The 27,534-nt window shown below is 47.5% G+C and overlaps 3 protein-coding genes and 1 long non-coding RNA gene across 4 annotated transcripts; 1 reads left to right on the top strand and 3 right to left on the bottom strand.

Annotated features, from left to right (window-relative positions):
• Positions 1-3,223: 3,223 nt before the first annotated feature.
• On the bottom strand, positions 3,224-7,071 carry HOXA7 (homeobox A7). Its single transcript, XM_082044340.1, has 2 exons — positions 6,086-7,071; positions 3,224-5,026 (listed from the first exon to the last, which is right to left on the bottom strand). The coding sequence occupies exons 1-2, from the start codon at positions 6,459-6,461 to the stop codon at positions 4,743-4,745; spliced, it is 660 nt and encodes a 219-aa protein (XP_081900466.1). The 5' UTR covers positions 6,462-7,071; the 3' UTR covers positions 3,224-4,742.
• Positions 7,072-12,405: 5,334 nt separating this feature from the next.
• Positions 12,406-15,870, bottom strand: HOXA9 (homeobox A9). Its single transcript, XM_082047073.1, has 2 exons — positions 14,909-15,870; positions 12,406-13,853 (listed from the first exon to the last, which is right to left on the bottom strand). Exons 1-2 carry the CDS (start codon positions 15,456-15,458, stop codon positions 13,615-13,617), a joined length of 789 nt encoding a protein of 262 aa, XP_081903199.1. The 5' UTR covers positions 15,459-15,870; the 3' UTR covers positions 12,406-13,614.
• On the top strand, positions 13,851-17,444 carry LOC309437097. Its single transcript, XR_014183494.1, has 3 exons — positions 13,851-14,689; positions 14,963-15,038; positions 17,294-17,444. It is a non-coding gene; the product is annotated as an uncharacterized lncRNA (long non-coding RNA).
• Positions 17,445-20,751: 3,307 nt separating this feature from the next.
• On the bottom strand, positions 20,752-24,898 carry HOXA10 (homeobox A10). The gene is made up of 2 exons (XM_082047071.1): positions 23,623-24,898; positions 20,752-22,245 (listed from the first exon to the last, which is right to left on the bottom strand). Exons 1-2 carry the CDS (start codon positions 24,440-24,442, stop codon positions 21,971-21,973), a joined length of 1,095 nt encoding a protein of 364 aa, XP_081903197.1. The 5' UTR covers positions 24,443-24,898; the 3' UTR covers positions 20,752-21,970.
• Between the last annotated feature and the right edge of the window lie 2,636 nt (positions 24,899-27,534).

The following is a 27,534-nucleotide window of genomic DNA, read 5'->3' as shown; positions in this document are numbered from 1 at the left end:
CACGTTTGCCTGGATGGGTCGTGTTAGAGTAGTTACAGTGACAGCTAAACAATCTGCACTGCAATCTCCGCTTCAGTCACATTCAGGCGTCCTCTCCGCTCCTCCCCCTACCCCCAGAAAACCCCGAATTACAATAATCTGTTCCCCTCGAGCCTTGCCAGGGAAATGTCCTCCCAGGACACATTTTGCAGCAGTTTCCCTTTACCATTTCCCCCCCCCAGGAAAGCAAAAAGCCAGCTGCTCCATTTTGCCACCGCAACAAAGTAACACTTTTCGGTACCCATGTATTTCATCCGCCTTTTATTTGTTTTCGGAATTCTCCGCACCCCTAACACCTCCTCCGCCAAACACTTCACCTTCATCCTCCCGCCGAAAACCCAACCAGCAAGCCCAGCCACCCTGGGATACAGGTGCGGGGGCAATTACCCTCTTAAGCTTAAAAGCCTCCTTCTCCTCGTATATAAAACCACTTACGAAACCTTCTCATGCTCGGCAGCGTCACCAAAACCAATCTTTAACTAATAGCTCCTAATCCAAACAGTTTGAGCAAGGCGAACCGTTGTTTAGACTGGCGGGGTATCGGGAGCCTGGCCGAGGGGACGCGGGCGGGTCCTCCCCAGCCAGCTCCCACGGTGATATTTTACATTTGACACACACCGAGGTACACGCGGAGGGGAAGGGGAGGGGGCAGAGCCGGCCCTGCCGGAATATCTTGCTCGGAGGCGAGCTTCGATGCTCCCGTAGGAAGGGTAGGCCGGATTTCTTATTTTTCTTTTCTTTTTTCTTTTTATTTTTTTTTCCTTCATCTTTTATTTGGGCTTCCTCCGAGCAGCGCAGGCTCCCGGCGCTACCCTTTCCCGGGGCTGCGGGGGCCGCTCCGAGCCCGCCTCCGCCGTTTCGCCACGCCGTGGCAGCACTGAGCACCCGCGGCCCCGCAATAAATAATCCGGCGCTCACTGCAGCTCCAGTCCGGCAGATACCGCAATGCAATGCAAATGCAATGCTTTATCAGCCCGGCAGCACAAGCAGAGCCGGAGCCAACACTTAAAGCACACCGAGCCGCTCATTCGCCATGAGGAGGCGGGAGCGGAGCCGGGCGGCGGCGGTGGGGGGATCTCGGAGGCGCCGTCCCCGGGGCCCCGCTCTCCCCCATCGGCACACACCGCGGGGCACCAGCCCGCCGGCCACCGCTTCCCCGCCCCACCGCCTCACCGTAACAGTCACAACAAGGAGAGACAAGGGGAAAAAAAAAAAAAAAAAAAAAAAAAAGCAAAAAAAAAAAGCTCCGTCTCCGGCACTGAAATCAGTTTAGCAGCTGCAAAGCCCACTCCGCGAAACCGAGGCGCGCAAGCCGCCCACGCCGGAAAGAGCCGGGAACGCTGTTCCGAGGGACCCACGGCACGAGGATTTTGCAGGCTGATAAAGATCTGATAAAGAAAATCAAAGGCACATTCGCGCTGTTCCTCTCCCGTCTAGAAATAACCTTTCCCCTGGATATGCCAGGGGAGCCAGGAGACATTGTGCTGACTGCTGTTTTTGTTTTTTTTTTTTTTTTTTTTACTGAAACAGTAAAAAATAAATTACATCTAAATTTCAGGTGCCGCAAATGAACTTTAAATTAATGCTGCGAAATAAACATTTAATGTGGAGGGGGGGGATTTTTTTTTTCCTCTTGCGGGGAAAAAAAAATCCCCTCGGATTGATGCTGCAAACCTGAATTGTTAGAAAATAACCTGAATGTCACTGCAATCCCCTGGCAAATGCAAACAGAAATAAACTTAATTAAAAAAAAAATCACGGCTTTCTTGCTAAATAATAGAAAGTAGACATTTTATTTAGGCATATTTTTGCATGCACTGATTAAGTCGAAATCAACTGAGCTGCATCCACCTCCGTTTTTTGTTTAATTGCACATGTCTAATATTTAAACGTATTAAACCATGTTTCCCTGCTTACGGTAGTGTCATATACATTTCTCACCTTTTAGGTTCTGGCTCACAGGAGCCCCTGCGACTTTGACAGCTGTCGCTTTGGCTGCACAGGAGACGAATCGCCCTCCTTTTGGTGCCAGAAGAAGCAGGAAATTAGCCAGGTTGCAAGTTGAAAATCTGCCACGCCAGTGCTTTGAATCCAATATGCCACACCTTCCAGCGGGGGAACTGGAAATTGCCATCCCGGATCTGTGTTCTAGGCGGCTGCTTATGCCGAACCTCCGCACACTTGGTTCACTATTGCCTTACAAAGAACAAATGAAATGGGGATTGAAAGCCAGAGAGATCCGAAGCAGGACAGAGCTCAGCAAAAGAATGCGGCTCTATTCTCGCAAGGGAAATTATAAAAAAGTTCATGTTCACGGTTACCATCCACATGACCGACAACGACCAATGGAAAAACCGAACAACTCATAAAGTTGTATTGCAAAGTTGTAAATTTTCATAAACAACAACGGATTTATGGCCTTTTCCTCATCACTAAGAAGAGGCAGGTCTTAGAGAGGCGCCATCTTACCACAGAGGCAGCGCTGGAGTTTTTTTAAAAGACCTGGAGTTTGTACTAATTTTATTAAAATTACAATTAGTACGTTAACCAGGACGGAATGTAGTAGAAAAAGGGAACTTCCGCGCAAATGATTCCTTGGTTCTACCGGTATTTACCCGGCCGAATAAAGGGACTTTTCGGGCGAGATTTATTTTTATTTTATTTTTTGAAACAAAATTAAAATATTAGATATTCTTGACGTTATATAGTACTTGGCAAAAATGATACATTTGCTAAAGTGGGTCGATTTTTCCCCTTTTTGATGCACCCACTCCCTGAAAGCCGCACGCACAAGCCACATACGTCCCCGACAAGATCATTTATACTTGGAAGTTTTGCATCGCACTTTCTGTTCATTACCAAATATTATTTCACTGCGTGTGATTTTTGCTTGGTCGCCGGCCGCCTGGACTGGGGTTATGATTTCAAGAGGACACGGGAACCCGGTGGAAGGAAGCCCTCCCATACAGAAGGCTTTCCGCTTTATTAATCAACTGCGCTAGGGGGAATAAAAAAATCATAAAGTAGAGATAGAGAAATTGACTGATTATTATCAATTCATCACCTTGGAATTTTTTGTCTGATTATGAAAAAAAACCCAGCCCTATATAGCCTAATTTCTTTATTTGTTTGTGTAATTTATTTTTATGCTCCTTTCAAACTGTTTCCTAATAAAGAAACACAATTCATTGTCAACAAGCATATTTATTTTCTGTGTAACATAAAACACATTTATCGTGGGAGATACTTGAACACGGTATCACTTCCAAAGAGAGTTCACATACGTTATTTTTTTTCCACTTCCAATACTTACACGGCATATCCAAATGTTCACAACGAACACATCGAAACACATTGTAACATACAATTTTTGAATAAACTTTAGCCAAACCTTCAAGACGGATTTATACAGAGTTCTTAACAATACATCATGCTACAAAGTTTCCAAATCAATTACATACTTCCCAATTTATGACATGATCTTACAAATGAGTTCCAAGACGAATATAAATGACCAAAAAAAAAAAAAAATCGTTCCAATATACAGTATCTGCTATCGTAGGAAAATTCACTGTATTATATATTAACACCTTCGGATAATCAGGACAAGCAATTGTGGTTTTTTAACGGTGGTTACATTGCCATTTAAATTTACTTTTGAAATAACACTTTCCGCTATATTAAGTAAGATCAACCTAGAATAAGAAAACGGCCTATAGCAGAGGCAGCCGAAGGTAGAAGCCAATGGGCGATGTTAAACCGCTTTGTACAATATTGGCGTGTGTTTGCTTCCTCACTCGAAATAGTAAAGAATCGAGAACAAAGATATATTGCAGCATATGGTTTTCATTTATAATTGCTTTGGAATAAATATATTATTTTAAATTTAAATATATTCAGCCTTTTCGGTACCAAATTCTATACCAAAGCTATTGATGCGTGCTTTTCAAACGACTACACTTACATTTCTAAAAGCATTTCGCGATTCACATTAGTAATGTTATCTTATTTTCACTACTAAAATACAGTATACTTTCGAAGATAGGTAGGCGGAGCAAGATATATAGGTAGTCTTGAAAATAGGTAGTACAAATCATTGCTGTAGATTGTAGTGGTTTGTGGAACAACTTTTTTTCCCCCTTACTTGCTGTTTAAGCTTTTGTTAGTGTAACTGTTAGTTATAATACTTTTCTAACAATAACAAAAAAAAAAAAAAAAAAAAAAAAGAGAAGTGCAGAGCTACTTATTCAAAATTAGGTAGTTTTTCTTAATGTGAGCCTAATGCACTTTTCCCCTTACACGTGATTTGGACTATTGAGTCAGGTAGTCACTTCGGAAGGTCATGGTTTACTATCTGTGCAAGCAGCAGTTCTCTCACTGAAATGTCCCCTGGACAAACCCACCCAGGTTTGGATGAACGAAAGAAGAAAAGATTGTAGGATGCTCTTAGGCGATATTACCGAAAGATTCGGTACAGGGCAGGTTTGAGGAGTACGGGAGAGTGGAGAGAAGGCTGGAAAACCACCGCAATAAACGTTTTCATGTTTGCAAATGCTCGGTTGCAAGATGATTATTAAAGGGAACTTTTTTTTTAATAAAATCTGTCAGTCTTTTCTTCTTCTTCTTCTTTTCTTTAAAGGGAGCTTTTCCAACTGTCATGTGCATACATTATACTAAGAGATCACTTCCTCGAGTGGGACTCCTTAGTCCTCCTCCTCTTCGTCTTCTTCCACTTTCTCGACAGAGGCTGCTGCTGACGTGGGCTCGTTGGGAGCCGGGGTGCTGGAGCTCTCCTCCTTGTGCTCCTTCTTCCACTTCATCCTCCGGTTTTGGAACCAGATTTTGATCTGCCTCTCCGTCAGGCAGAGAGCATGAGCGATCTCTATTCTCCGCCGCCGAGTTAGATAACGATTGAAGTGGAATTCCTTCTCCAGCTCCAGGGTCTGGTAGCGGGTGTAGGTCTGGCGCCCTCGCTTCCTATCTGGACCTGAAAGCAGGCACACACGGCCGGGAGTTAGGCAAGAAGAGAGGTGGAAAGTTTTCTCTCTTTTTTTTCTCTCTTTTTTTTTTAATCTTTTTTTTTTTTTTCCCTTAATATTAGTATTTTTAAAATAAACAAAAAGTGGACCAGCGAGAGTGAATGATCCCTTCCTCTCACTTTCACCCGCCTCCCCACTTTGCCCTAACAAAGGCATTTCAGCCACACGACCTGCCCTGCTTAGGCAGAGCAAAAATAAGTTGCTCGAGACCTAGAAAAAGTGGAGAGAAAGCATTCAGGAGAGGAGGTGGAGGAGGAAATTGCTTTTGGGAGGAGGAACTTTCCCCCCAGGCAATGTATTTCCCTAAAACCTTCCAGACTTTCGCAAGGGGAAATAAAAAGCTGGAAGGCTGGGCTGTATTTATTTTATTTTAATGTCGGGGGCTCCCTCCACCACCCCACCCCACTCCGCCTGGATCGTAAACAATACATCGCACTTAGCTCCAGAAGAGAGCTCTCTTTTTTCATACACTCTCCCCCCCCACCCCCCCAGCTCCCACCCCCCCGCCCTGTTTTCCTGTTTAGTACATTTCTATAGATCCTTATCTCCGTGGAAAGGGCAGGGGGGGACGAGAGTGGCACATCTCGGCAACGTGGGCTGGCGAAGTCCTCAGCAGCCCGTCCCTCGCTCCTGAAAGCCCCTTTCCCCTCCGCCTTCCCCAGCGACCGGGATTTTTTTTGCCCAACTTCGGCAGAGGACAGGGGAGACGCTTACCCGTGGGGGCTCTGGGAGCCCGCAGCCAACTCGCCACATTTCTATAGCAAACAGCGCAAATCAACTCAATGCTAAAATTCCATAGCAAATGGAGTTAAATAAATTTACGAGGCTAGAACCCATTAATTGGGCAATAAAAAGTTTTATGATACTCATTTACATACAATGCCACGGGCTTTCTACGCAATGGCGCCTCGGCTATAATTAAAACCATAAAGGCTGTGCTGACAGTAATTCTGGCGACACGCTTTGCCTGGCTGCCACGGCTCCAAGCCCTCTCCGCTTGCCCCTACCTGAAGACCTCATCCAGGGGTATATCCGGAAATTAGGCTCAGCCTGGTTGTGCAGGTTGCTTTCCTCCGCTTTCTCACAGCTGGGTTTGGTTAGCTCATTGCAGAGGACGGGAATGTTCTGATCAAAAGAGGAACAATGCAGGTTGTAGGCATCAGAGCCCAGGCTGTATCCGGAAGAGAACGGGCTTTGATATATGGTACTGTTCACATTGTACAAGCCGGGCATGGAGGAGGCGAAGGCACCCGCGCCTGGTCCATAGCCGCTTCTCTGGGAGTTGCTTGCAAAGGAGCAAGAAGTAGGCTCTGCATTTTGGAAAAGAGAAGCCCCCGCCGTATATTTGCTAAAAAGCGCATTCACATAATACGAAGAGCTCATAATTTTGACCTGTGATTTGTTGTCCGGCAGGCTTCAGTGTCGGTTTTACGAGGTAGCGTGATATATGATAACATTACACCCCCAGATTTACACCAAACCCCATTTTCTTTTGGACTGAGCTGCCTCGAGCACGTGACCGGTCATATGACGCCGCCCGCCAATCCCCGCCCGCCTCACAGGTGGTGCCGGCCGCGGCCCGCCGGTACCCGGCCATGGACGGGCCGGGAGCGCCGCCGCTGCGCCCGGGAGCGCCCTCCAGCCGCCGCCGCCCGCCCCTCTCCCCCCGACGGCGCCGCCGCCGCGGGAGGGGAGGGCGCTCGGCCCCCCGGGAAGGACGCACGAATCATGTGGTCCTTTAGATGGAACCCGGTGGGGGGGGTTAGGAAAAAAAAAAAAAAAGAAATAAAATATAAACTTCAAAAGAGGTTGTTCGTCACTCCAGCGTTGCTTTCCGCAAGGAAAATAGGCGGGGGGGAGAGGAGGGATAACTCCGCAGCGGGGTTTATGGGGATACCCCCACGGCCGCCGGGCCCCGCCACGCCTGGCCCCCGCCGCACCGCCGCCGGCTCCAAGGGGCTGCCCGAGCCTTGAAAGTCAAGGCGATCCCTGGAGTGAGCCCCCCGGTTTAGCTTCTAGGAAAAAAACAGTCACCCCATCTCAAACAAAACCAAAAACAAACAAACAAAAAAACCCGTCGGGGACTCAACTTTCACGCCTTCAAAATAAAAAGAAAGAAAAGAAAAGAAAAGAAAAGAAAAGAAAAGAAAAGAAAAGAAAAGAAAAGAAAAGAAAAGAAAAGAAAAGAAAAGAAAAGAAAGAAAGAAAGAAAGAAAGAAAGAAAGAAAGAAAGAAAGAAAGAAAGAAAGAAAGAAAAAGAAAGAAAGAAAGAAAAAGAAAGAAAGAGCTGCTTTGAAGAAATCGCCTACAAATAGTTTTAAATCTCAGCCGCCTGTTTAATGCCCCTTTTGCCTTCCCGTCCTACCCACCTTATAGTCCTAGGCGTGAGGCGGCAGCGGTACGCTCACATGATGGGGAGCATTGCTGCTTTTCTAAACACTGGGCGCCCCAACAATGCGAATGGCTCTTCATTGAGGATGCTGCACCATGCCCTTCCTTTAAACGGATCGTAAAATGAGTTTCCTTCTCTCAGACAGGGAGTCCTGGTAAAGACAGCTTTTACTGCCTGCCTGTATTGCACATCATAAACTGGAAGGAGCACAATGGAATTGCCCCGGAAATTCTCCTTTCAATTATAGTTTGGTGCCCCATGTACAAAGACTTTCTCACCACTTAAAATTGTTCTTGGTGATATTTCGCACGGACCCTAAACTTTAGGTTTTGTAAACGGGGGACACCCTCTTCCCCCACACTCACCTCCAACATACACACACTCTTTGGGACTCTTTATGCGCGGCTATTGCAGCCACATGAATATAGGTTATTGACAGAAGCAAGTAAATTATCTGAAGCCAGATCCCTGAGATTTTGATGCTTCAGACCATGCAAATGTAGCGTTTGGCAAATGTAGATATTTGCCAAACGTTAAGTGCGTGAAAACGCTGTTATTATTCGCAGGCGTAAGGGGGAAGCTGGAGAAAGACACCCCCCCTTCAGTTATTTCTTCCAATTCGCCAATATTAGACAATATCCCTGCGGTCGCAATCGCGATGTGGGAACACGCCGGCAGAAGAGGCTGCTGGAAAAGAATAAAGGCCCGAAAAGTTAAACGAATGCGAAGCAAACAAGACGACGACTAAAAAGATCAAAGAGGCTGAAATAGATGACATTAGACCAATAAATTGCTCCTCTGGTGACAACATACCAAGACGCAAGAAGAAAAAAATAGCAAATATAACCAATGTCTAGACTAAAACATGGACAGTGTAGGACCGAATAGATTAGCTGAGTGGTTGTATTTCGAACTCTCTGATTCGGTACAATTTGCAGGTTTATGTATTTTTATTTTCGTGCGTGTGTTTAATGCCACCACCTTTTTTTTTTTTTTTTTAATATATTTTGCTCTCAGCTTTTTCCCTGCCAACGCTTAAGATTTCTCAAACGGTCTTCACTGAATAAATCTTAAAAGGACCCCAGACACAGGTCCCCACCACCTTATTTACTTCCCCCACCCTCTGCATGTTAGGCATAAAACTGCCTATGAAAACAGCCTCTGAACTCTCTCGTTTTGTCGCACACAAATCCAGGCTGGATCCCCGCGTCTGAAAACGCACTTTTTATTTGAATATATATTTTTTTTTTTTCAGTCGAGGAAATGGCGAAGGAATGCAGATTGCAAGGTTTTGGTCACCACAATATTTTCACACGCTTTAAAAATAATCCTCCAGGTGGGATTCATTGTTGTTGGTTGGTTGGGGTTTTTTTTGTGAGCTTTGGACTACCTCTCCTTGCCTTCTGAGCCTTCCGGGAAGTAAAAGGTAGTGATAAAACGGTTCTTATAAGTTAAAAGCGACCTGGGAGCACTACGTGATTATGGGTTGTGTATTAGCCAGTATCGTAATGTGGTTCATACTAGGGAGGATTTTGTTATTTTGGAATCTGTTCTTGCCGTAATTTATCCACAATTATAATGGAGCATACTGTGCCAAGTTATTACTTAGTATGACGATGCATAAACACTTTAAAATTTCGATATCATTTTACTGCCCAAGGAAAAAAAATAATTAATCATAATAAGTTTAGCAATGCCATTGTAGACAACTATTTTATAGGAAGGCTCTTGTTAGAAAGCAGGGAGTGGCTGTTATTCTTTATCCCTAGAAAGAATTAAATCTTTGAAACAATGCGGGGGAAAAATAGCTCAGTGCTCATATTCCTTCCCGATGCTGAATTTCGATATAAAGAGATTGGCTTTGATTTAAGGAAATGTGAATAAAACGCAGAGAAAGTAGTTCTGTTACAAAGTACTATGCAGCTATCTGTTTACTTGTCTGGCTTTAACTTGAAAAATACAACGTTTATACTTCAGCCCACATTTTATACTTCCTTTCCTCCTGCCATTATTTTTCTTCCAATTACTTTTCCCTCCTCTCTTTTGTCAATTGCCATCTGAAAATACTCTACAATTCCCCTCTAAGCCTCATTCTCAAGACGTAAAAGCCAACAAAAGCAAAACGAAAAAAAAATACGAAAACGACTCGAAGAACTCAAAATAGAAGGCGAGGAGAAGTTAGGAATGACTTTGAGGGACATGTCAAGTTTGCAGAGTATCAGCCTGCTCGCATCTGCATCGTATAATCACAACGGGTCCCACAGAACTGAAATTGCGGGGGATAGAAGCAGGACTTTTTATTTGTATCAAAGACAGCTGTTAAGGAATTTCTGTCCCCGGTAAATAATTTTCAAACGGGAGGTTTGCGTCGCTGCCGTTTCCCCGCACGGCTGTGTCTCCAGCGACGTGGGGCAGAAAAGGGCATTGGAAAATCTGTCCCTTTGCACCCCACTCGGAGAGGGAAGATTTTTGGGGGCTTCTCCCGGGCTAATCCAGGGAGAGCTTCTTCCATCCTGCCCGAACCCTTCAATTCCCCCTCTCTCCAAATATTTAATTTCTCACCAGCCTTTCGGGAGATCAGGACGCCCTATTTTGCAGGCTCAGAGCTTCGCCAGAGAAGGGCGAATATTTGGGGCAAGGGAAAGAGAAATTGCCAGTTCAGTGACAGGGCTGCCTTCGCCTCTATTAGCTAATAGGAAATGTCTCGGTGTTTTGAGAATAATAAATGCAGGGTATGTCCTCGGTGCAGAGCAAGCTTTACTTCTGCTATGAGAGCATGGAACGTGGCCAGGCAGTAAATGCCACCCGAACCGTGTGCGATGGCAGCGGGGCATCCCTCACCGCGCTCCTGCGATACAGTGGCAAAAAAAAAAATCCTCAAACCTATCGGCCTTTGTTAAAACCAAACCAGCGGTTCCGACGCCAGTTATGCTCCCATAAAAGTCGACATTTTAGGAGCTGTCGGGGAGGCGGCCAAGCGCTTGATGGCGGGCGGGCGGGCGCTCTTTCGCGGAGTCACAGCGCCACCTGCCGCCGCCCGGTTGACACCACCGCCGCCGCCACCACCACCGCGCCGGCCCCGTAGAGCCAGCGCCTCTGCCCTCCAGTGCACCGGGAAGATAAATGTCCACCTCCCAGCCTGGATTTAAGCAGGGGAAGGCCAATAAAAGGTTGTTATTTCCGCTCGCCCGCTTTATCTAAAACAGCCAGACAAAACAAATGAAAAGGCTTTTGTAGAAAATCTTAATTGTGGCTGGACAGTTGTAAACTCATTAAGAGCCGAATTCCAGACAGTTTGCAGACCCGTCATTTATTACACACTCTTAATGCTGATTCTTTGAAGTTGCCTCTGTCTGCAACAACAGAGGGCGTCCCAGCATCCCCAAATACTGGCTCAGGGATCAATTAGGGGCATTTTGTGTGTGCACGCCACAACGAGCTCCCTTTCACTAATTAGAGCTCATCAAATCTTACCCCGGATTTATTTTTTTATTTTTCTCCTTTTTTTTTTTTTAAATTATTTTTTAAGGTGAAGCGAAAAGCCTTTTCTTTCTTCCTTTCTTTTTTTTTTTTTTTTTTTTTCCTCCTGCAGTTCTGAACATCTGTAAACTTCTTGCCGGCTCCCTAAGTTTTGTCTTTAGCCCTGCAGCGTTTTACACCCCATAAACGGTTACAGCAGTCATTTTCTTTTATTGCACTGTATGGCGCTGAATTTTCCTGACAACAACTTCTGCCAAGACCATAAGTGTGTTTCGTCTTATTTTGCTTTAAATACATACATAGATGTAAGTGTACCTCCGTAAAACAAGGCGGCTTTTATTATTATTCGACATATTTGCAAACAAGGGTCGATGTAGCGTAGAAGTGTGCTGCAGCTCATATTATGGAGGATGTCTACTCTGTGCAGTAAGATGTCCGCCCAAAACAAGGGTAAATTTCAGCAAGCTCACAGAATTCGCTATTTTCTTTTGTAGCTGAGCTTGGTTTGGCTTGGGGCGGCGGGGGAGGGGTGGGTGCAATGGGGCTGTGTGTAGAAATCTTCCACTTCAACGAAACCTTCTTTCTATTTTTCAAAATAAATCCTATTTTGTCTTCTCTGCTTTAGCCTGCTGCCAGCCCAACTCTTTTCCTTCGGCTAAATGAGAGAGTAGAATTGACACCATAAATTCTACCATAATTGTCAGCAAAATTTTATCTGCAGCTATATCTATCTGTACATACATATATAATCCGATGCTCTAGTAAAATGCAAGGGGTTGTTTTTATTTGCCACGGGACATTCAATAGGGGAAAAAAAATCCCAAACCTGAAGGGAAGGGAAAAAATGAGTGACGTTTGAAATAACATGTTTTGCATGGACAATTATCTCTAGAAGGGATTTTAAAATGAACGCGCTAGTAAGACGAACCTTCTCATAGAGCTCGTTGAAGCACATTTAGTGCTAGATATTTTCTGGTACAAGCTAATTAACCATCTCAGCTTAAATGTCACCGTGTGGGCTGATTTACATTATTGTCCACACTGAAGAACGTCGGACATTTTGGTTTGGTCCTAAATGCCCCCGCCCCGCCAGGCGAATTTATTAAACTGGCGTTAACTGGGGAGCGTGCCCCCGCCGCCAGACGAAGGGGCTCCCTCCCTCTCCACCCTGCTAAGCACTAGTTTACCAAATTATAGCCGGGAGGGGGGAGTTGTGCCTCCTCTCAGCGAAGCAGTGGCATTTAGGATCTGAATCTGCCCGTTTAGGGCGAAAATAAACCCAAATTTTAATCATCTGGGGCCCGAGTTCATAGAACTATGGGTTTACCCCGTCTCAGAAATAACACTGCTACTCGCCTTGCCTCCGCAACTACCCTAGCCCTGCCGCGTCTGCTGGTGAAATTCGGTGTGCCGTGGAAGAACCCCTCCTTAATGATCTTAAAACATCACAAAATAGAAAAGAATCAATATATTTTATTTGGCAAAAAGTTAAATATCATTTAAACACAACGATTTGGTCAGTAGGCCATGAGGTAACTATTTCAAAATAGACAGTGTACGTTCTGCATCAACATAACTTCCCAGATTTATTTATTTTAAATCGCTACAAATTTACAATAACCAAATGCAGGTTTTCATAGTGTATAATTTATTATCAATAAAATTAACCTTCATTACAATAAGCATCAAATCATTCGATTAAAATTAAAACGTAAACCATAGGTAGTTACCCTTTTCACATATACGTATAGCTCCAAAATCTGATAACTGCTCACTGGTGCAAAAACAATATTTAAGCTAGTCTGTTTATTTACTTTTTTAATATATAGATTATATATACAACCGACAAAGACAGTACTATATATATATCAACTGTGCATACTAAAATGACTTGCTTCAATATTTTGAGAACCGTGATTCCCAGACATCCCGGACAAACTTTTTTTTCCTACTTTTTTTTCCTCCTTTTTTTTTTTTTTTTTTTTTGCCTTGGGATATATATAATATATATTTTACAATCAGAGGTTAACTGTCTAATTATACAGAAAAGACTTAATACACTACAGAGCTATACTCTATGCAATTTTTATAATAAACAACCTGAGTTCAAATTGAATTCTAGCTTACACCATTACATCCGGTACAGCACCCAAGCACATAAATTGAGTCACAAACATAATTACCACAATAAAACACAGTGTTCAAGTATTAAAGCAGAGATCTCTCTGCTGCGCAAAGAGCGAATAAAATTAACTATGTAGACTAAACTATACAGTCCGTAAATAGTTGTGCATTATGAAAAGGTAGTTTTTTTAATTTTCTTTTTTTTTTTTATTTTTCTTTCCATAAGTGAAGAAACAGGTAGATTTATACAAGCCAGCTAAATAGCCTTTTCGTGCTAATGCCCCCTTTTTCTTTCCTATTAGAAAATTGAAAGTCTTACTTGTACCTCTCCTGGCAAACTGGCCTCTGTGGCAATCAAGGTACAATCATAATCAGAATTTGCCATGGGGAGAAAAGTGAGGCCTGGACCCAGACGCATTGCATGGCAGGGCTCAAGGGGAGGATTTTTTTGTTTTGTTTTTAACTTTTTATCTTTTTTTTCCTTTTTTCTTTTTTTTTTTCTTTACTTTAAGCATTTTCAATTTAACCCACGTGTCGCCATCATTCATCCTTCGCTCGATCTTTGTTGATTTTCTTCATTTTCATCCTCCTGTTCTGAAACCAGATTTTCACTTGTCTCTCAGTTAAATTGAGGAGTCTGGCCACCTCGTATCTGCGGTCCCTAGTAAGATACATATTGAACAGAAACTCCTTCTCCAGTTCAAGGGTCTGATGCTTGGTGTAAGGGCATCGCTTTTTCCTGGTGGACCTTGCGTGGAGCCAGTTTGCAGCTGGATTATCTACAACGAAAACAACAGGAGAAGTTCAGACTCGGGGGTAGAGGGAGTGGGCTACAGAGGGAGACCTGCTTAGGTGTCACTCTTTAGGGGTTTAGGACGTGGCTCTCATTTTCCAACGCACGGAGGACGGTGAGGCACAATGGACTCCAAAATACAGACGCATGGAGAGGTCACACGCAAACACACGCTGCAAAGCCCCGCCACCCCGCCTCCCATGGCCTTTTTTATTGTTTGTAGGATGCAATTTTATAATACTCTCTCCTCCTCTCTCTATGCTAGCTCCCTCCCTCCTTCTTGGCCTCCCCACGCACACACCCCCCTCAAACTGCCAGCCCGGGAGTGACCAGCCAGACCAGCATGTCATCGAAATTGTTTCACTTTTTAATTTCGACCTTCTCCCGTGTCATCACTGGCAAGACCCAGGGAGCTGGCAAGTCAGTCTACAGCTGGCATAATTAAAACCTCGCCGGTTTAGGACCCTAATTCTCACGACGTTAATCGCGGTAGCAATCCCGAGGCGCTCTGCCACCAGTTTCGCAGCCCTGGGAGCATCCAGCCCCGGGTTTTCCACGAAGGGGGTGTGAGGCAGACACCAAGTCAACGGCGAGGTTTCTGCCCTCAGCCCCGCAATAGCCGCCCCGGCCTGCGAGCCGTCACACAAAATAAGGATCAGATTCATATCCAATGCTTTCTAGGCACCCTCTCCTCGGTGTTTGCCCACGCCTGGGAGCGCGGCGAGGCGGAAGGATGCGAGCACATCCTGCAGAGTTTGCTGGGGTGGCTAGTGCGGGAATGGCGGATTTTGCCTTTCTTTTTTTTTACGTTGCAGTTGTAAGGTAGGATTTTGTTTTCCTTACAGCCTGGAAATCCCGAGCCATCCTAAATCCCGTCCGAGCTGCGAAGGGCAGCGCTGGCTCTTGCAGATCGCAGACCCGGGGCGAGCTGCAGCGGCGGCAGCAGCCGGTATTCGGCCGCGTAATTAGCCCCAGCGCCTCGACACCTCCCCGCGGCCGGCGCAGCGCCCTGAAGTCCATTACCCTCGCAGTCCCACTTACTTGGATCGATCTGCGGTTTCTCTCCGTTTGCCTCACTTTCTCCATTGCTTTCAGAGAATGCGCCTTCGTGGCTTTGCTTATCCCTATCAACTGGAGGAGAACCACAAGCATAATCAGAGAGAGACAAAGTGTGAGTGTCAAACGTGGTACAGTCAGCCCTCCTGGCCGCCAGCGGTTCAGGTTTAATGCCGTAATGCCTGCTGGTAGGTAACCCGGGGAAAGACAAGGAGCCCGGCACAGGCTCAAGCCACGAACGCATGTACCTGCCGTCGGGCGGTGCCACGGGCGCCTGGTGGTGCGCGTAGGGGTGGTAGACGGCGGGGACGCCGCTGGCGCCGGCGGGGTGCGCGGGGCTCCAGGGGGGGCCGAAGACGGGCGCCTTGGGCTGGAAGCTGCAGGGGGCCAGCTCGGGGTGCTCGGCCAGCGCCGCCGGCCGCGGTGGCGGCGGCCCCAGCGGGGCGGGGGCGTAGCGGGGCGCCGCCAGCTCGTCCCCCTCCGGCACCAGGAAGGAGTCCACGTAGTAATTGCTGAGGGTCCCGGGAGCCGACATGGCGGGCGCGGGCGGCGGACCCGCCGCGGTTCGGGGCTGCGGGTTTCACGTAACAACTTGGTGCTGGCGGAGAAGTAGAGTCAGTAATAAGTTGAGGGCAGCCCGGGCGCCCATTGGCTGCCCCGGTCACGTGGCGGGGGAGCAGAACAATAAAGTATAAATCAGTCCGCGGGCTATTAATGGGTCAGTGTTTTCCAGCCATAATTTTTATAGCGAGGCCATATGTTTTTATGCAAAGGGATATTGGAGTTATACGGCGGGGTTTGTTTTAATTGCGGCCAACTGAGATTAAAAGATCAGATTCCGTATTACAGCCCCCCTTCCCTCTTTCTCTCTCCTCTTTTTTTTTTTTTTTTCGTTTAAGCGGACTATTTTATATCATAATTAATCATCCCATCAGTGGGTCGTGTTCCCCTCGGAAAAAAAAAAAAAAACAAAACACCCCACACCCTTGTGATCGGAGACCTTCACATAAAATTATACAATAATTGAAGCAATAAAAAAAAGCAAAATAGCAGTTGCGGTATACTGTATTTAAATATATATTTATTATATTTCATAAGGAGTTATTGTTTCGGGAGCCACAGGGTTGTTATTAAGTCAGTAACTACGAGCGCGCTCATTTGCATCGCTGTGTTTCACGGCAGTAAAAATTTACGAGTGCTTGGAAAGGTTAAATTATACTATTGTGTTTAGTTTGGGAACTCACTATAAACAATACCGTTCCGTTCGACGCAGAGAGCTGGCAGCAGAAAGTCAAATTCAACGTATCCACTTTCCGAAACTCCGCCGCCGAGTCGACCCTCCCCACCCGGCCGGAGAAGAACCGGGGCAGGCGCTGGCTCGGTATTTAGGCTGGCCGGCACCAAACTGCACTTCCCCACCCCACCCCGCTGGACAGAGAGCGGCAGTGACCGAAACACCCTTCTCGTCCTCCCTGCCGCACTGCCGCGCCCGCTCGCCCGGCCCTGCCCTTGGACGGGGCCGCAGTGGCCGGGGACCCCCTCGCCAGGCCGGGGAGAGGAGCCTGGGCTGGGCGGCGAGGCGGCGGCCGGAGCGGAGCCGCCGTCCTGGCCGGGAGGGAGAACGGGCAGAGCCGCGCGGCGGTATTTATCACTACGATTAATTCTTTAACTATGCAGAGAAGCAGCGGGGGAAAAGGGGAGAAAAAGCCCCGTCTCCCCGCTGCCGAAAGGCACCCTGCTTCTCAGGGCGGCTATCAAAGGGGCGCTCGCAGTCGGCCGTCCGGCATTCTGGTGAATCAAATTTATGTGCAAATATAGTTATTTGTTGGTGGCACCTCCTTTGGCTGCAGGACACACGCTAGCGGCGTCGGAAACCGAGCGGAGGGTTACAGTGCGCCGCAGAAGGAGGGGAGGGTGCGCGGGGGGAGAGTGAGAGGCGGCCAGATCCAAGTCCAGTGTTAGGAATTAAAGTCGTGCCTGAGCGCTTTGCAAATACGCTTGTGACTGCCTGATTTTTCTTCGGCGGACACTCAAGCTGTTTATCCCCGTGGCAGGCGAAGGAGCGCGGTCAATGGGATGCAGGGGGCACAAAAAAAATCTCCGCGACAGGCTCAATTTACTCGAAATATCTTTTATTGAAAATAGAGCCCAGAAAATGGTAGGGACTGCAGAGTAATAATTAAAATCATGTGTAAATAGTGTTCATGCGAAAGTGTGGTTTTAATTAGTTTTACATCGCTATGTGGGCTCTCTCTCTCGCTCTCTCCCCCTCTTTCCTTCTCTCTTTCTTTTTCTTTTCATGTCTTCCCAACAGTTTAATCCGAAATCTTACAGAGATCCTATTTTAACAACGCTCTCTCCTCCATTCAGGATTACGAAGGCCCATAATGAAGCTATTATCCCCCATTAGAGTTCAAAAATTACGGAACAGTTGCAAGATCTCCACAAACAAGAAGCCGATTATTTTCTAACAATTCTAAAAATGCAAATAAAGCTCTCCTCTCCTATTTTTTGTGGCCATTGTATAGACACGCGGTAATAGAAAAAAATAATTGTATTTCTTTCCTGGAACGACGGAACTCGACGTCATTTGTATTTATTATTAAGAGTCAGCTGTGGTGAAATGTGATTGTAGAACTTCCTTTTTCCATTCAGAAAAAATAATCTTAGCTGCGGGAGTCCTGGATGTTTATATTCGAATTTGGGTTCTCAACTTGCAGCGCGTTTCATTTTTTTGGTTACTCACCAAAAATAATAGCAAATGAATAACAATAACAATAACGTTTAAAAGAACGCGCCTGCATTTTTATTTCCCTGTAAAATTCCGCATTTGTTCACTGCCGGCACCCAAGCGGCAGGAGAGGGTGTACAGAAAGCAAGATATAAAATATAGCAAGTAATTACAGACATTTTTCACGCGGTCACGTTGCTTATAATAACACTGTAGCATTCGCCTCTCTTTCCGCCCTTTTAGATCTATTTGTCCCACAAGTACATTTTACATACAAGCCACGAAGGCTACTGGAGGCAGCGTGGGCTTCGCACAATTTGCGTTGCTAATTTTGGTGGCTTACACCTTCGGAGGCAAAAGACCCCAAACAGGGTAGAAATAGGCGTTCACATCAAATTGCAGTATGTAATCGGAATTCCCAGGAATGAAGCACCGCTGGAGCGATCGTGCCTGAATAAAAATACTCCCTGCCATCCATTCCGGCATAATCAAATTAGCAGAGCTTCCATTCCGCTACCTTTTACCCCCGGCTGCAACAGGAAGGACCCCGAGGGTTTTTAAGCGAGGGCCATATGCAAGGGCTGCTTCAGCAGCCACGCACCGCGGAGGCGCGGGGCACGAATCCGCGGGCATTGGCGATCTCTCCTGAACGGGAAGTTCAGGATCGTCTTTTCCCGTGGTTTCCTGCCACTGCAAACCTCTCTCACGGAATCGCCGGTGCTGCGAACACACGGAGGTGTTTTGGCACAGCGGAGAGAAAAAATGATTCAGAATTTAGGGGAAGGAGTCCAAAATCAGATGATGCGATTCACATGGGAAATAAAGGACAGAGGCAAACCTGTATATAAACGCCGTACAGGCACGCACAGACTTATGCCCTGCAAATACACTCCCCGTATGTACAGAGACCCAGCAGATATCCCGTAAGGCGCACAGTGTGTGTAGAGACAGCCACAAGCACTTAAATTTGACTGCAGTGTGGAGCTCTGCTCCTGCCCCAGCCGAGGTCGTCTCCTTCTCTAAGGAACCGGCTAGGGTGGGTCTAGCTCCAATCCGCTAGCCGAACTCCTCTGATGTCCTGCAGCCCAGCCTGGGCTTTCGAAAAAGTTCATACTTTAAAAATTATTATTATTTTTTAAGGCAAAAATAATCAGGATCACCAAAAAGTAAACAGAAATAAACCCCCAACGAGTGAGTTTTGTGCCCTTTCCCTTGCCTGTCTTTCCTTTGCTTAGGGTGCCCCGCCGCGCTGCCGTGCCGGCGCTGGCTGCCGGACGGAGGGCCCGGCGGGAGGCGGCCCCTGCCCGCAGTCGCTTTGCGGACACAAAAGGCGGCGGCGGCGGCAGCGGGCCCGGAGAGGTCGCTGTTGCCCGTTCCGCCGCCGCGGCGAGCGGCCGCGCCCGCACCGCAATCGTGATCATAACCGAGGCCTTGCGGGAGCCAGGGCAGCCGGTGCCCCCGGGCAGCCGCTGGAGAGCGAGTCCGACGGATCCCTGTGACAGGCCCCGGCGGGCACCAGCCACCCGCCACGGGGGCGAGTGCCACCAGTAGGGCCGAGCACTCCCGTGGCGAGCGGCGTCCGCCCGGCCGCGGGTCCTGCGCTCCGGAGACTTGTCTGTGATGGTGCGCGGAGCGGGGCCGGCAGACTTGATCTCTCCCCACCCCCTCCCTCGGGCAGACTTTTCGGTGTCTGTTTTTTAATAAATCCAGACAGAAAAATAAAACCAGCACACACACACACCCCCCTCGAGCTCGACCCACACCGAGCAGAATGCCAAAACGCACCTGACCTTGAATGCAGCCTGCGAGATATATTAAAAATCCCGCAAGCAGGCAGGGACTCGCTTAGGAGCTAGCTAACCTTGAAGAACTTGTCAAGCTTCCCCCCTCGGCTGCCGTGTTTATCTGAGGAATCAAAGGAGGCTCCGTTGCAGATGGGGAACAATGGCATTGGGACTTGACGCCTACAGATCACTTCAGCGCTAAGATTTCTTCGGGCAGAAAGGACCCTCGCACCAAGCATACCTGGTGATGATATCAACTGAAGTAATTAAGGCAGTTTCGTGCTGTAGAGAGAAAGGTGGAGCCCCAACAACATGAAACTACCTAAACCACAGAGCAGTTCTCAGGCGCTAATTATTATTTTCCCCATTGCCGTGGTCCTTAACGCAAGGATCCCGCTACGAAAATAAAACCAAAAACGTGACTAAAACATCCCTCTCGCCCGCCCGCCCCGCCGGCGCCCCTTCGCGCCCCCCCGGCCAGCCTCGAGTAGGTTAATGAAAACAAGAGAGAAATATAATAACACTCCCCCCTCACGGGCAGCTTCTCCCTCTCCATGCAGATGCAACCGGGAAGAAAAAGGCCGTGCACGACAACGTTATACTATGAAAAGCTAACGGCTCCCAAGAACCCCGGGTTCAGAGCCTGTCCCCCCTCATCCCGATATACACATACCCTGCGAAGAAGCATTAGCTGTCGCTCTTCTCCCAGCCCTCCTTTTGCATCTCCTTTTTGCAAGACTCTATTAGCTAAACATGCAGCAAGGGAGGGAGGATGCAAAAAAGCAGCTTGGGTGAAATTAGCTCTTCCACATGCAGCCAGGTAGGGAATAGCTTTGTCTGGAGAGGACCGCTGGCAGGGACGAGAGGCTGGGGTCCCCCCTCCCTATGTGCTCACCTTTACGATTTCTTCTTAGCCCTGAGATAAAGCTAGAATTTTGTCACCGTCCTGTGGACTTAAAGGTCTCCGCACACTTCTAGGTGTTCGATTAAAAAAAAAAAAATCGTTTCCCTACCCTCAAGAAATAGTAATTTGCTTCCTCAGTCTATGCAGCTCCTCAGTCAACTGAAACCACTCGTTCAAGACAGCAACAATCCAGATATACTAGCAAGTCATAAAACTGAACAAAAGCCGACAAACCTTAGAGCACCATCGCTATATGGCCCAGACAAATTACGACCGTCTAGGTAATATTTAAATAGATTCCTAAAGTAATTGCAGGGGGTTTAGGCAACTATTCCTGTTGTAAAAGTTCTCGAAGACATAAAGTAGAACCTGAGGATAAACAGTCACAAAAGAGGTAAAATTAAAAGGATTCATTCCACGTTTTTTTATTCTTCTATGAGAACATAAACATCGTCTTTTTCACGCACAGCAGCATTACAATATTAATTTATTCCGATTTAAGGTAAGAACTAGATATAGCTAGAACTAACATTTATAATAACGATAGAATGCATTTGCTTAAAACAGTATCGGCATTTTAATAATAATAGACATTTATACATATCTGTATTTATAGCTTTTCCGCTTCTTTCTTTTTTTTTTCTTTTTAGTTTTTTTTTTTCTTCTATATGTTTGACCCTTTAATGCATGTAACTTCACAGTATAAAGGAAGACGAACATATTCTCCCTCGCAATCTCAGACTCTGGCTCAGAAAGTCCTTCTGATGTTAAGGATATATATTTTTCAGTGAAATTCGTGGGGAAAAAGTGACTACTTTCTTCTCAAGGGATAATTTCTGTGTGCTTGTCATGCGTTACCAACGGTAACGTTATTTATAGACCAACAAAATCGCTAATTCCACATACTTAAGCAAAACTACATTAAGTAAATATCTACAACCAGAAAGAGCGAGAGAAATTCAGAGGTAAGTGTCATAATTTAGTCCATGAGCAACACGAGCTCTTTTATACCTTTAAAGAGAAGAGATTTCATTTTCCTGGCCAATTTTAAAGCTGTAATATTGACTTTTAAGGTAAAGCAAAAAAAAAAAAATCGCTCTTAACACCCGTTCCCATTAAGCCCTTTTAAAGGATGCCTGCATTTCATTATTTTAACTCCTGCTTTTCGAAGGAAAAATGGGGGAGGGGGAAGAAAAGGAAAACAGAGAATGGGAAACTCCCAATATATAGAAATATGGCAAGGCTTAAACTCTTCATTCTGCAGCTAGGTATAGTCCAAGTTACACCGCTTATAATTGAAAGAATGCGCCTTTAATCGAGCTTGTTTACTTTTCAGAGAGAGATATGAGGGGAAAGATATTTGCAGCTCCTGAAATGGTATTCCTGTGTTTCAAAGCTTAAAAGAACAAATCGGGTCCCGGGAAAGCTGAAGGAAGCGGGGAGGTTCACGCACGGCATTTTGTGCATTAGCGTGGCTTTAGTCCACCCCCCCACCCCAAAGTAGCTCTTAAGAGGTTAAGGGCATATTGAGAATGTCTGAAAATCGTTAATCCATACAGGTGCGGATGACTACAGCCTAGGAAAATGATACTGGCTCTTTAAACCATAAAGATGTGTTTATAGGTTCATCAAGAGAAATTAAAGTTGGCTGTGAGCTCCCGAATCCTATTCTCTCTGTTCATTTTCTTCAGTTTCATTCTGCGGTTCTGAAACCAGATTTTAACTTGTCTGTCTGTGAGGTGGACTGTGCGGCTGATCTCTAGGCGACGCTCACGAGTCAGGTACATATTGAACAGAAACTCCTTTTCCAGCTCGAGAGTTTGATGCTTGGTATAGGGGCACCGTTTCTTTCTGCCACTTTTTGCCGTGAGCCAGTTTGCTGCATTTTCTCCTTTTGAATTGCCTAGTTTTGAGAAAGTAGAAAAGGGACGTTACCAGTGGGTAGGAGGCAAAGAACTGGGGGGGAAGAGGATGGAAGGAGCTTGTATTTGTGTGTGTGTGTGCGGCGGCATGCTCCTCCAGCTGAGGGGAGCTGGAATGTGGGGTGTCCTTGTGGGAACCGAGATCTTCAAAACTGTTTCCCCAAGGCCCTAGAGCCGGCCGAGAAAATCTGCCTCTGCTCAAAAATCTCCAGGCAGCCTCCAGCAGGGCAGTGTGCCCCGCTGGGTAGTTCATCTCCGACCTTCCCAAACAGGCTTTTGCCTGTTCCCCATTCGGCCGCTCCGAGCTCACTGTACTAGGGGTGGCTTGGTGAAAGGTCTGGGGTCTTATTTAGCTCCACCAAGCACCTGGTCCCAAAAAAAAAAAACAAAGCCAGCGGGTCTGAACTTTGTAAATGTGCTCTTGAGGTGGAAAACAAGGTGAGCTGGGGAGCCGGAGCCTCCCCGCCTCCAGCCCTTGCCTTCCCGGGGAGCTTCACCCCGGCCCTCTCTCTTCCAACAACTTCGGGGCACAAAAAATATATATATATATTAAAAATCCCTTGTTGTTGGGTGTTTGTCCCTATCACTGGAACCGACTGGGAAGAGAGGTAACACCGATTCCTCGATGGCTCAGAGTGGTTCGTGATTGGGGATTGGCTCTCTAGTAGTTTTCCGCTTTCTTGTTTTGATCTTATTATTTTCCAACAAGGCGCCTGAAGGAATAACAGGGCTTCTGAAATGCAGCCGGAGAGAAGCGCCTGAAAAGTCTGCCGCCCAGGGAAGGGGAGTTATTTTTTTGCTATGGGGACTCGAAAGGGAAATAAATAAGCAAATGAATAAATAACAACCCTGTTATCTAGTGTAGACGCTGAAGGATATCCGCGGTGCATTCATCAGTCTAATTTGATAGCAGTTCATAGATGGCACATTTCAGCGCGGCTGTTATTCCGAAAAGCATTCTGGATCGTAAAATATAACTTACCGCGTTAATAGGTTTATTTATTGGCAGTGCCTATTGCTTGTTTTGGATGCTTTACAAACATCTCTGTTATCTGGTAGGCACCTTCACATCACAGGGGAAAGATTGATCTTGTTTTTCTATATGTTTAAGCAGCATGCAGGCTAAAGTTGCCCAGAGCGGAGACTCTGAGGGTTTTAAACTATAGGAAGGACATTAATTTTTACGGCAACCCCATGCCCGAATATTACAAAGTTCAGAAGGTCAGTTTGAGCAGCGCTTCTTGGCAGCCCCGCGGGGCAGCTGGGATCCTCCTTTCGCATCGCGATGCCACTGTGACCCTCGACTGCTTTTTTTTTTTTTATCATCACCACCACCGACACCATCATCATTCGCTTACCTACGGGCTCTTTCTCGGGAGATGCTTTGCTGTTCTCTGACGGAGCTGGAGAGAGCTCCTCTGCGGTGGAAGATGAAGTCTGAGTCTCGTCCTCCCTCTGGGAGATGCACGCCAAGGGGCTGGGGGAGCGCTCCTCGTCCTCCTTCCTCCCCGCGTCCGGGACGGGAGGCAAAGATGGAGGCGTCTGGAAGCGGCCGGGGGGCTGCGGAGGGAAGGAGGCAGCCCCGGCCCCGGCCGGCCCCGCGCCGTAGTTCTTGGAGGTGCCGTAAGCCTGGGAGAGGCGGAAGTAGCCCGGGACGGGGACCCCGCCGCCGCCGCTGGCCGGGCTGACCTCGGCGTTCAGCCGGGGGAAGGGAGCGAGGTCGGTGGCGGCCGAGCCCTTGGGGCATTTCTCTGAGTCATAGAGACAGTAGGAGCTCTCCTCCTTAATGCTTGGAGCGAAGGAGCACGAGGTGGCCTGCTGGCTCTCCGGCTCTTCCATGCGACAGGACCGGGGGGTGTCTAGCCACACTTCCATCCCTGACACGTAGGGGTGCGAGCTGGGGACCATGCTTTGAGAAGTACCTTCATTGCGTTTGCTCAAAACGGGGAAAAGTCCGCAGCTTTGCAGCCCGTAGGATAGATCGGACGCTTGTGGCAGGTAGATACCACTGTTGGGATAATAGCCGCCTCCGCCTCCGCCTCCTGCTCCCGCCGCTTCCCCTCTGCCCGAACTGATCAAGGAGTCTACCAAAAAAGAGTTTGCAGCCGGACTCTCGGAGCATGACATTGTTGTGGAATAATTTGGCGAAGGGAGCAGATAGCCCTTTCTGGCTGACATTTCTTGTGCAAAACATGCTGAATATGATTAGAGATACCCCCACACCACGGCAGACGCTTGCAGCCAATGGAAGCCCGGGCCTCCCCAGCAACCCCTCCCCGTCTGGTTTCGTATGCACCGAGCTGCTCTCAGGTCGACCTCTGAATTTGGGAGATAGATGTATATTAATGTGTAATATGGATTTCCATACACACGGGCGCGCACGCTTCGCCCACATGGGCGAGTGCCTGCGCCGGGGAGGGAGCCGCGCTCCCGGGAAGGGGAAGGAGCGGGCTTAGCTGGTACTGGCTCCAAGTTTTGCTCCCCTCTTATCACATGCACCGCTATAAAATAGCCCGGCGGTCGTGAAGTTTATTATACCTAGGCTGCAGCAGTGTCCAGATGAAGCTTTTACTGTCACTCCTCTCTTCCCGCGGTTGGGCTTTCCGGCAGCAATGCCCGCTCACCTCCCTCCACAGCCTATGTGTCTCATGAAATTAATAAAGCCACGGCTCGCCCGGTGTTTTATGCTCAGGCTCTGCTCATTCTATTTGATTGTCTCGTTTTTTAAGAAATAAAAGATGTGTTATTGTTTATCACGGATCACTGCAAACCGTAAAGGGGCCTGGTGCCTCTCGCGTTAAACTACCGAGGAAAGGGGCTGCTTCCAACCTAACATCACCGTCACGACGCCAAGCTGGGCTTAAATTTCCTGGAGATAAAATGCTCGCTGCTGCGCTGAAGAATCTCTTAGGGAGCAATGCCACTCTAGGAGGATTGACTGGGCGGTCGCAGCTCCTAATGCTTTAGTTAACGCTAGATTCTTCCCGAGGTCTGATTACCATTTAAAATTTAAGCCAGACATATGCCACAGAAAGAATCCAGACGCGAGCAGTTCAAATGGATCATCGCAGGATGCTGTGCACCCTGTTTATTGATGTGTTTATATTTGGGCGATCATTTTTATATCTCCCCCCGCTCCATTTGGGTCATTCACTTTTCGACTCTTCAAAAGCACCGTCTCTTTTACAAGCAATGTACTAAATAATGAAAAGAATAGTAAGTAGATGAATCCTGAGATACTAGACAGCCCTGTTCGGTCAATATGTATTGTGGTGGAGGTAGCAGACAGATAGCAGACAGACAGGGACGCAAAGAGACAGATAGATTTTCTAATGAAAAGCCATTTTGAAGTCGCCTCACTGCCCGGTCGGCGGAACTAAGGGCTCTTTAGTACAAGGTGAATCTGCGGCTGCCCGGTACTTGCTGCCCACCCCTGAGGAGGAGGGCTCGCTCCTCTCTCCCGCACGTTGCCCGGGGAAGCAGCGGCCCACCGGGCTCCGCTTCCAGCAGGGCGGGCGGGGGAGAGTGGCTGCTGGCCGGGCGTCAGCGCCGTCCCCGGCCGGAGCCGCTGCCTGCCACCCTGCTGCCGCGCCCGGCAGGGCGCCTGTGGTGGGGCCGCTGCCTGCCGGGCGGGGTGACGGCGGGGCGGGTGCGGCGCCCCGCATCCCCTGGCGCTTACCCTTGGCTTTCAAACCGCCCCGGGAAGAGCCGCGGAGCAGGGGCAGGGGCGGCCCTTTCCCTCCCGCCCCACGGATCTGTCAAGCTCCACGTGGTCTCGTCCCACAGTGCTTGCCTGCCACGAGGAAATGCTTTTTCCACAGCGTGACATTCCCTCGGAGAAGTCCCTCCTTGCGGCGGGAGGCGAGTGTCCCTTCTCGCGGGGGAGCTGAGCCGAGCCGGCGGGCCCTTCCCCAGCCTCCTTCCGCGCCCACGGGAAGCGTCAGGGCAGGCAAAGGCTGCTACAACTTTGCAATACCCTTGCAAGCTTTATGGAAAGGCGCCTGATTTTTCCAGTGACATGGGGCGAGCATCACAATGCGGCTTCTTTCTGATCGGCCCATGGGATGCGGTGACAGGGATAGGTCCCACAGCCTATAGGAACCCTTAGACTTGCCCCCCCTCTACATTTCCTCCTGTTATATTGTTTGTATTTCCCCAACCCGACTAACCTCGCGATGTGTTAATGTGCGATGGACAAACCCTTATCAGATTCCTATGAGGGCCATATCACTGCTTACAAAATTAATACCATATAAGGCACCGGTTTATTGGCTGGTGTACAGGAAGGCTATTATCAATAGGCTTAGCGTTATAAATACAGATCTAAATAAAATGAAACGTGAGCCCCAACCTCGCCTTCCAAATACATTTCTCTACACAAGTCAGGTATAAAAATTACTCCGGGGAAGTCCACTCTTGCGGTATGTTTATTTTGCATTTGCCAAATTAAATAGAAATGGATTGCAAACCTAAAAAACATACGGAACCGAAGACCAACACTTGAAATCCTTCCAAAGATGTTTTTTCAATAAGCAGCACCCTTTAAAAAAATGGATTAAAGGGGGGGAAAGGCCTATAAAAGTGCGTTGCAATCCTCGTCAGATGGCATAAAACGACTCGAAATGCATCGGAAGAAACACGGCTTGGCTTCTTCTCCCTCTCTGCGAGCTAGTGCAGGGAAATCAGACAAAAGGGACGGAGGCCAGGGACAATTTAGAAGGTTTTAAGTTCTCTTTATCTTCCCCTCCCAGGTTTTGTGGCAGAGGGCTGGGGTTTCTACCCTCCCGTGTCTGGTCCAGCCGGCAAGGCCGGGTGTTGCCGTTTTCATGGCAGCGAACAGAGCCAGTTCGATGGTCAAGGCACCGACTCCGTCTAGATCATGAACTCAGCTCGGCGTTGCATTATCTGCGCTTTCTTTAATCGCTTACAAGGCCAAGGCAAATAGTAACCAGCATCATCAAACCCAGTGAAGTAAAACTAATAATGTTCACTTGATTCGTAACTATAAAAGATAATGGTCAATTCTGACTAAACTGAGCTAATTTGGCATGCGCTGGGTTGCAGCTACTGCATTTCCAGCGCTTAACAATGTGTCCCTTGGAGCTTAACCCATATTTAAAAGAAATTTTAAAGAATATTGTGGACGCCAGGGGACGAGAAATACTTTCTTTTTAATTCTGCTTCTGTAAGTAAAGCTATCTGAGGGTCCATAAACCCGAGCACATAAAATTCTGATAAATATAAAAACCGGCGAGAAGGTGCTTTCGCGG

This window comes from Streptopelia decaocto (genome assembly GCF_964273445.1).
Source record: "Streptopelia decaocto genome assembly, chromosome: 2".
NCBI lineage: Eukaryota > Metazoa > Chordata > Aves > Columbiformes > Columbidae > Streptopelia > Streptopelia decaocto.
This window is presented reverse-complemented; position numbering and strand designations above follow the sequence as displayed.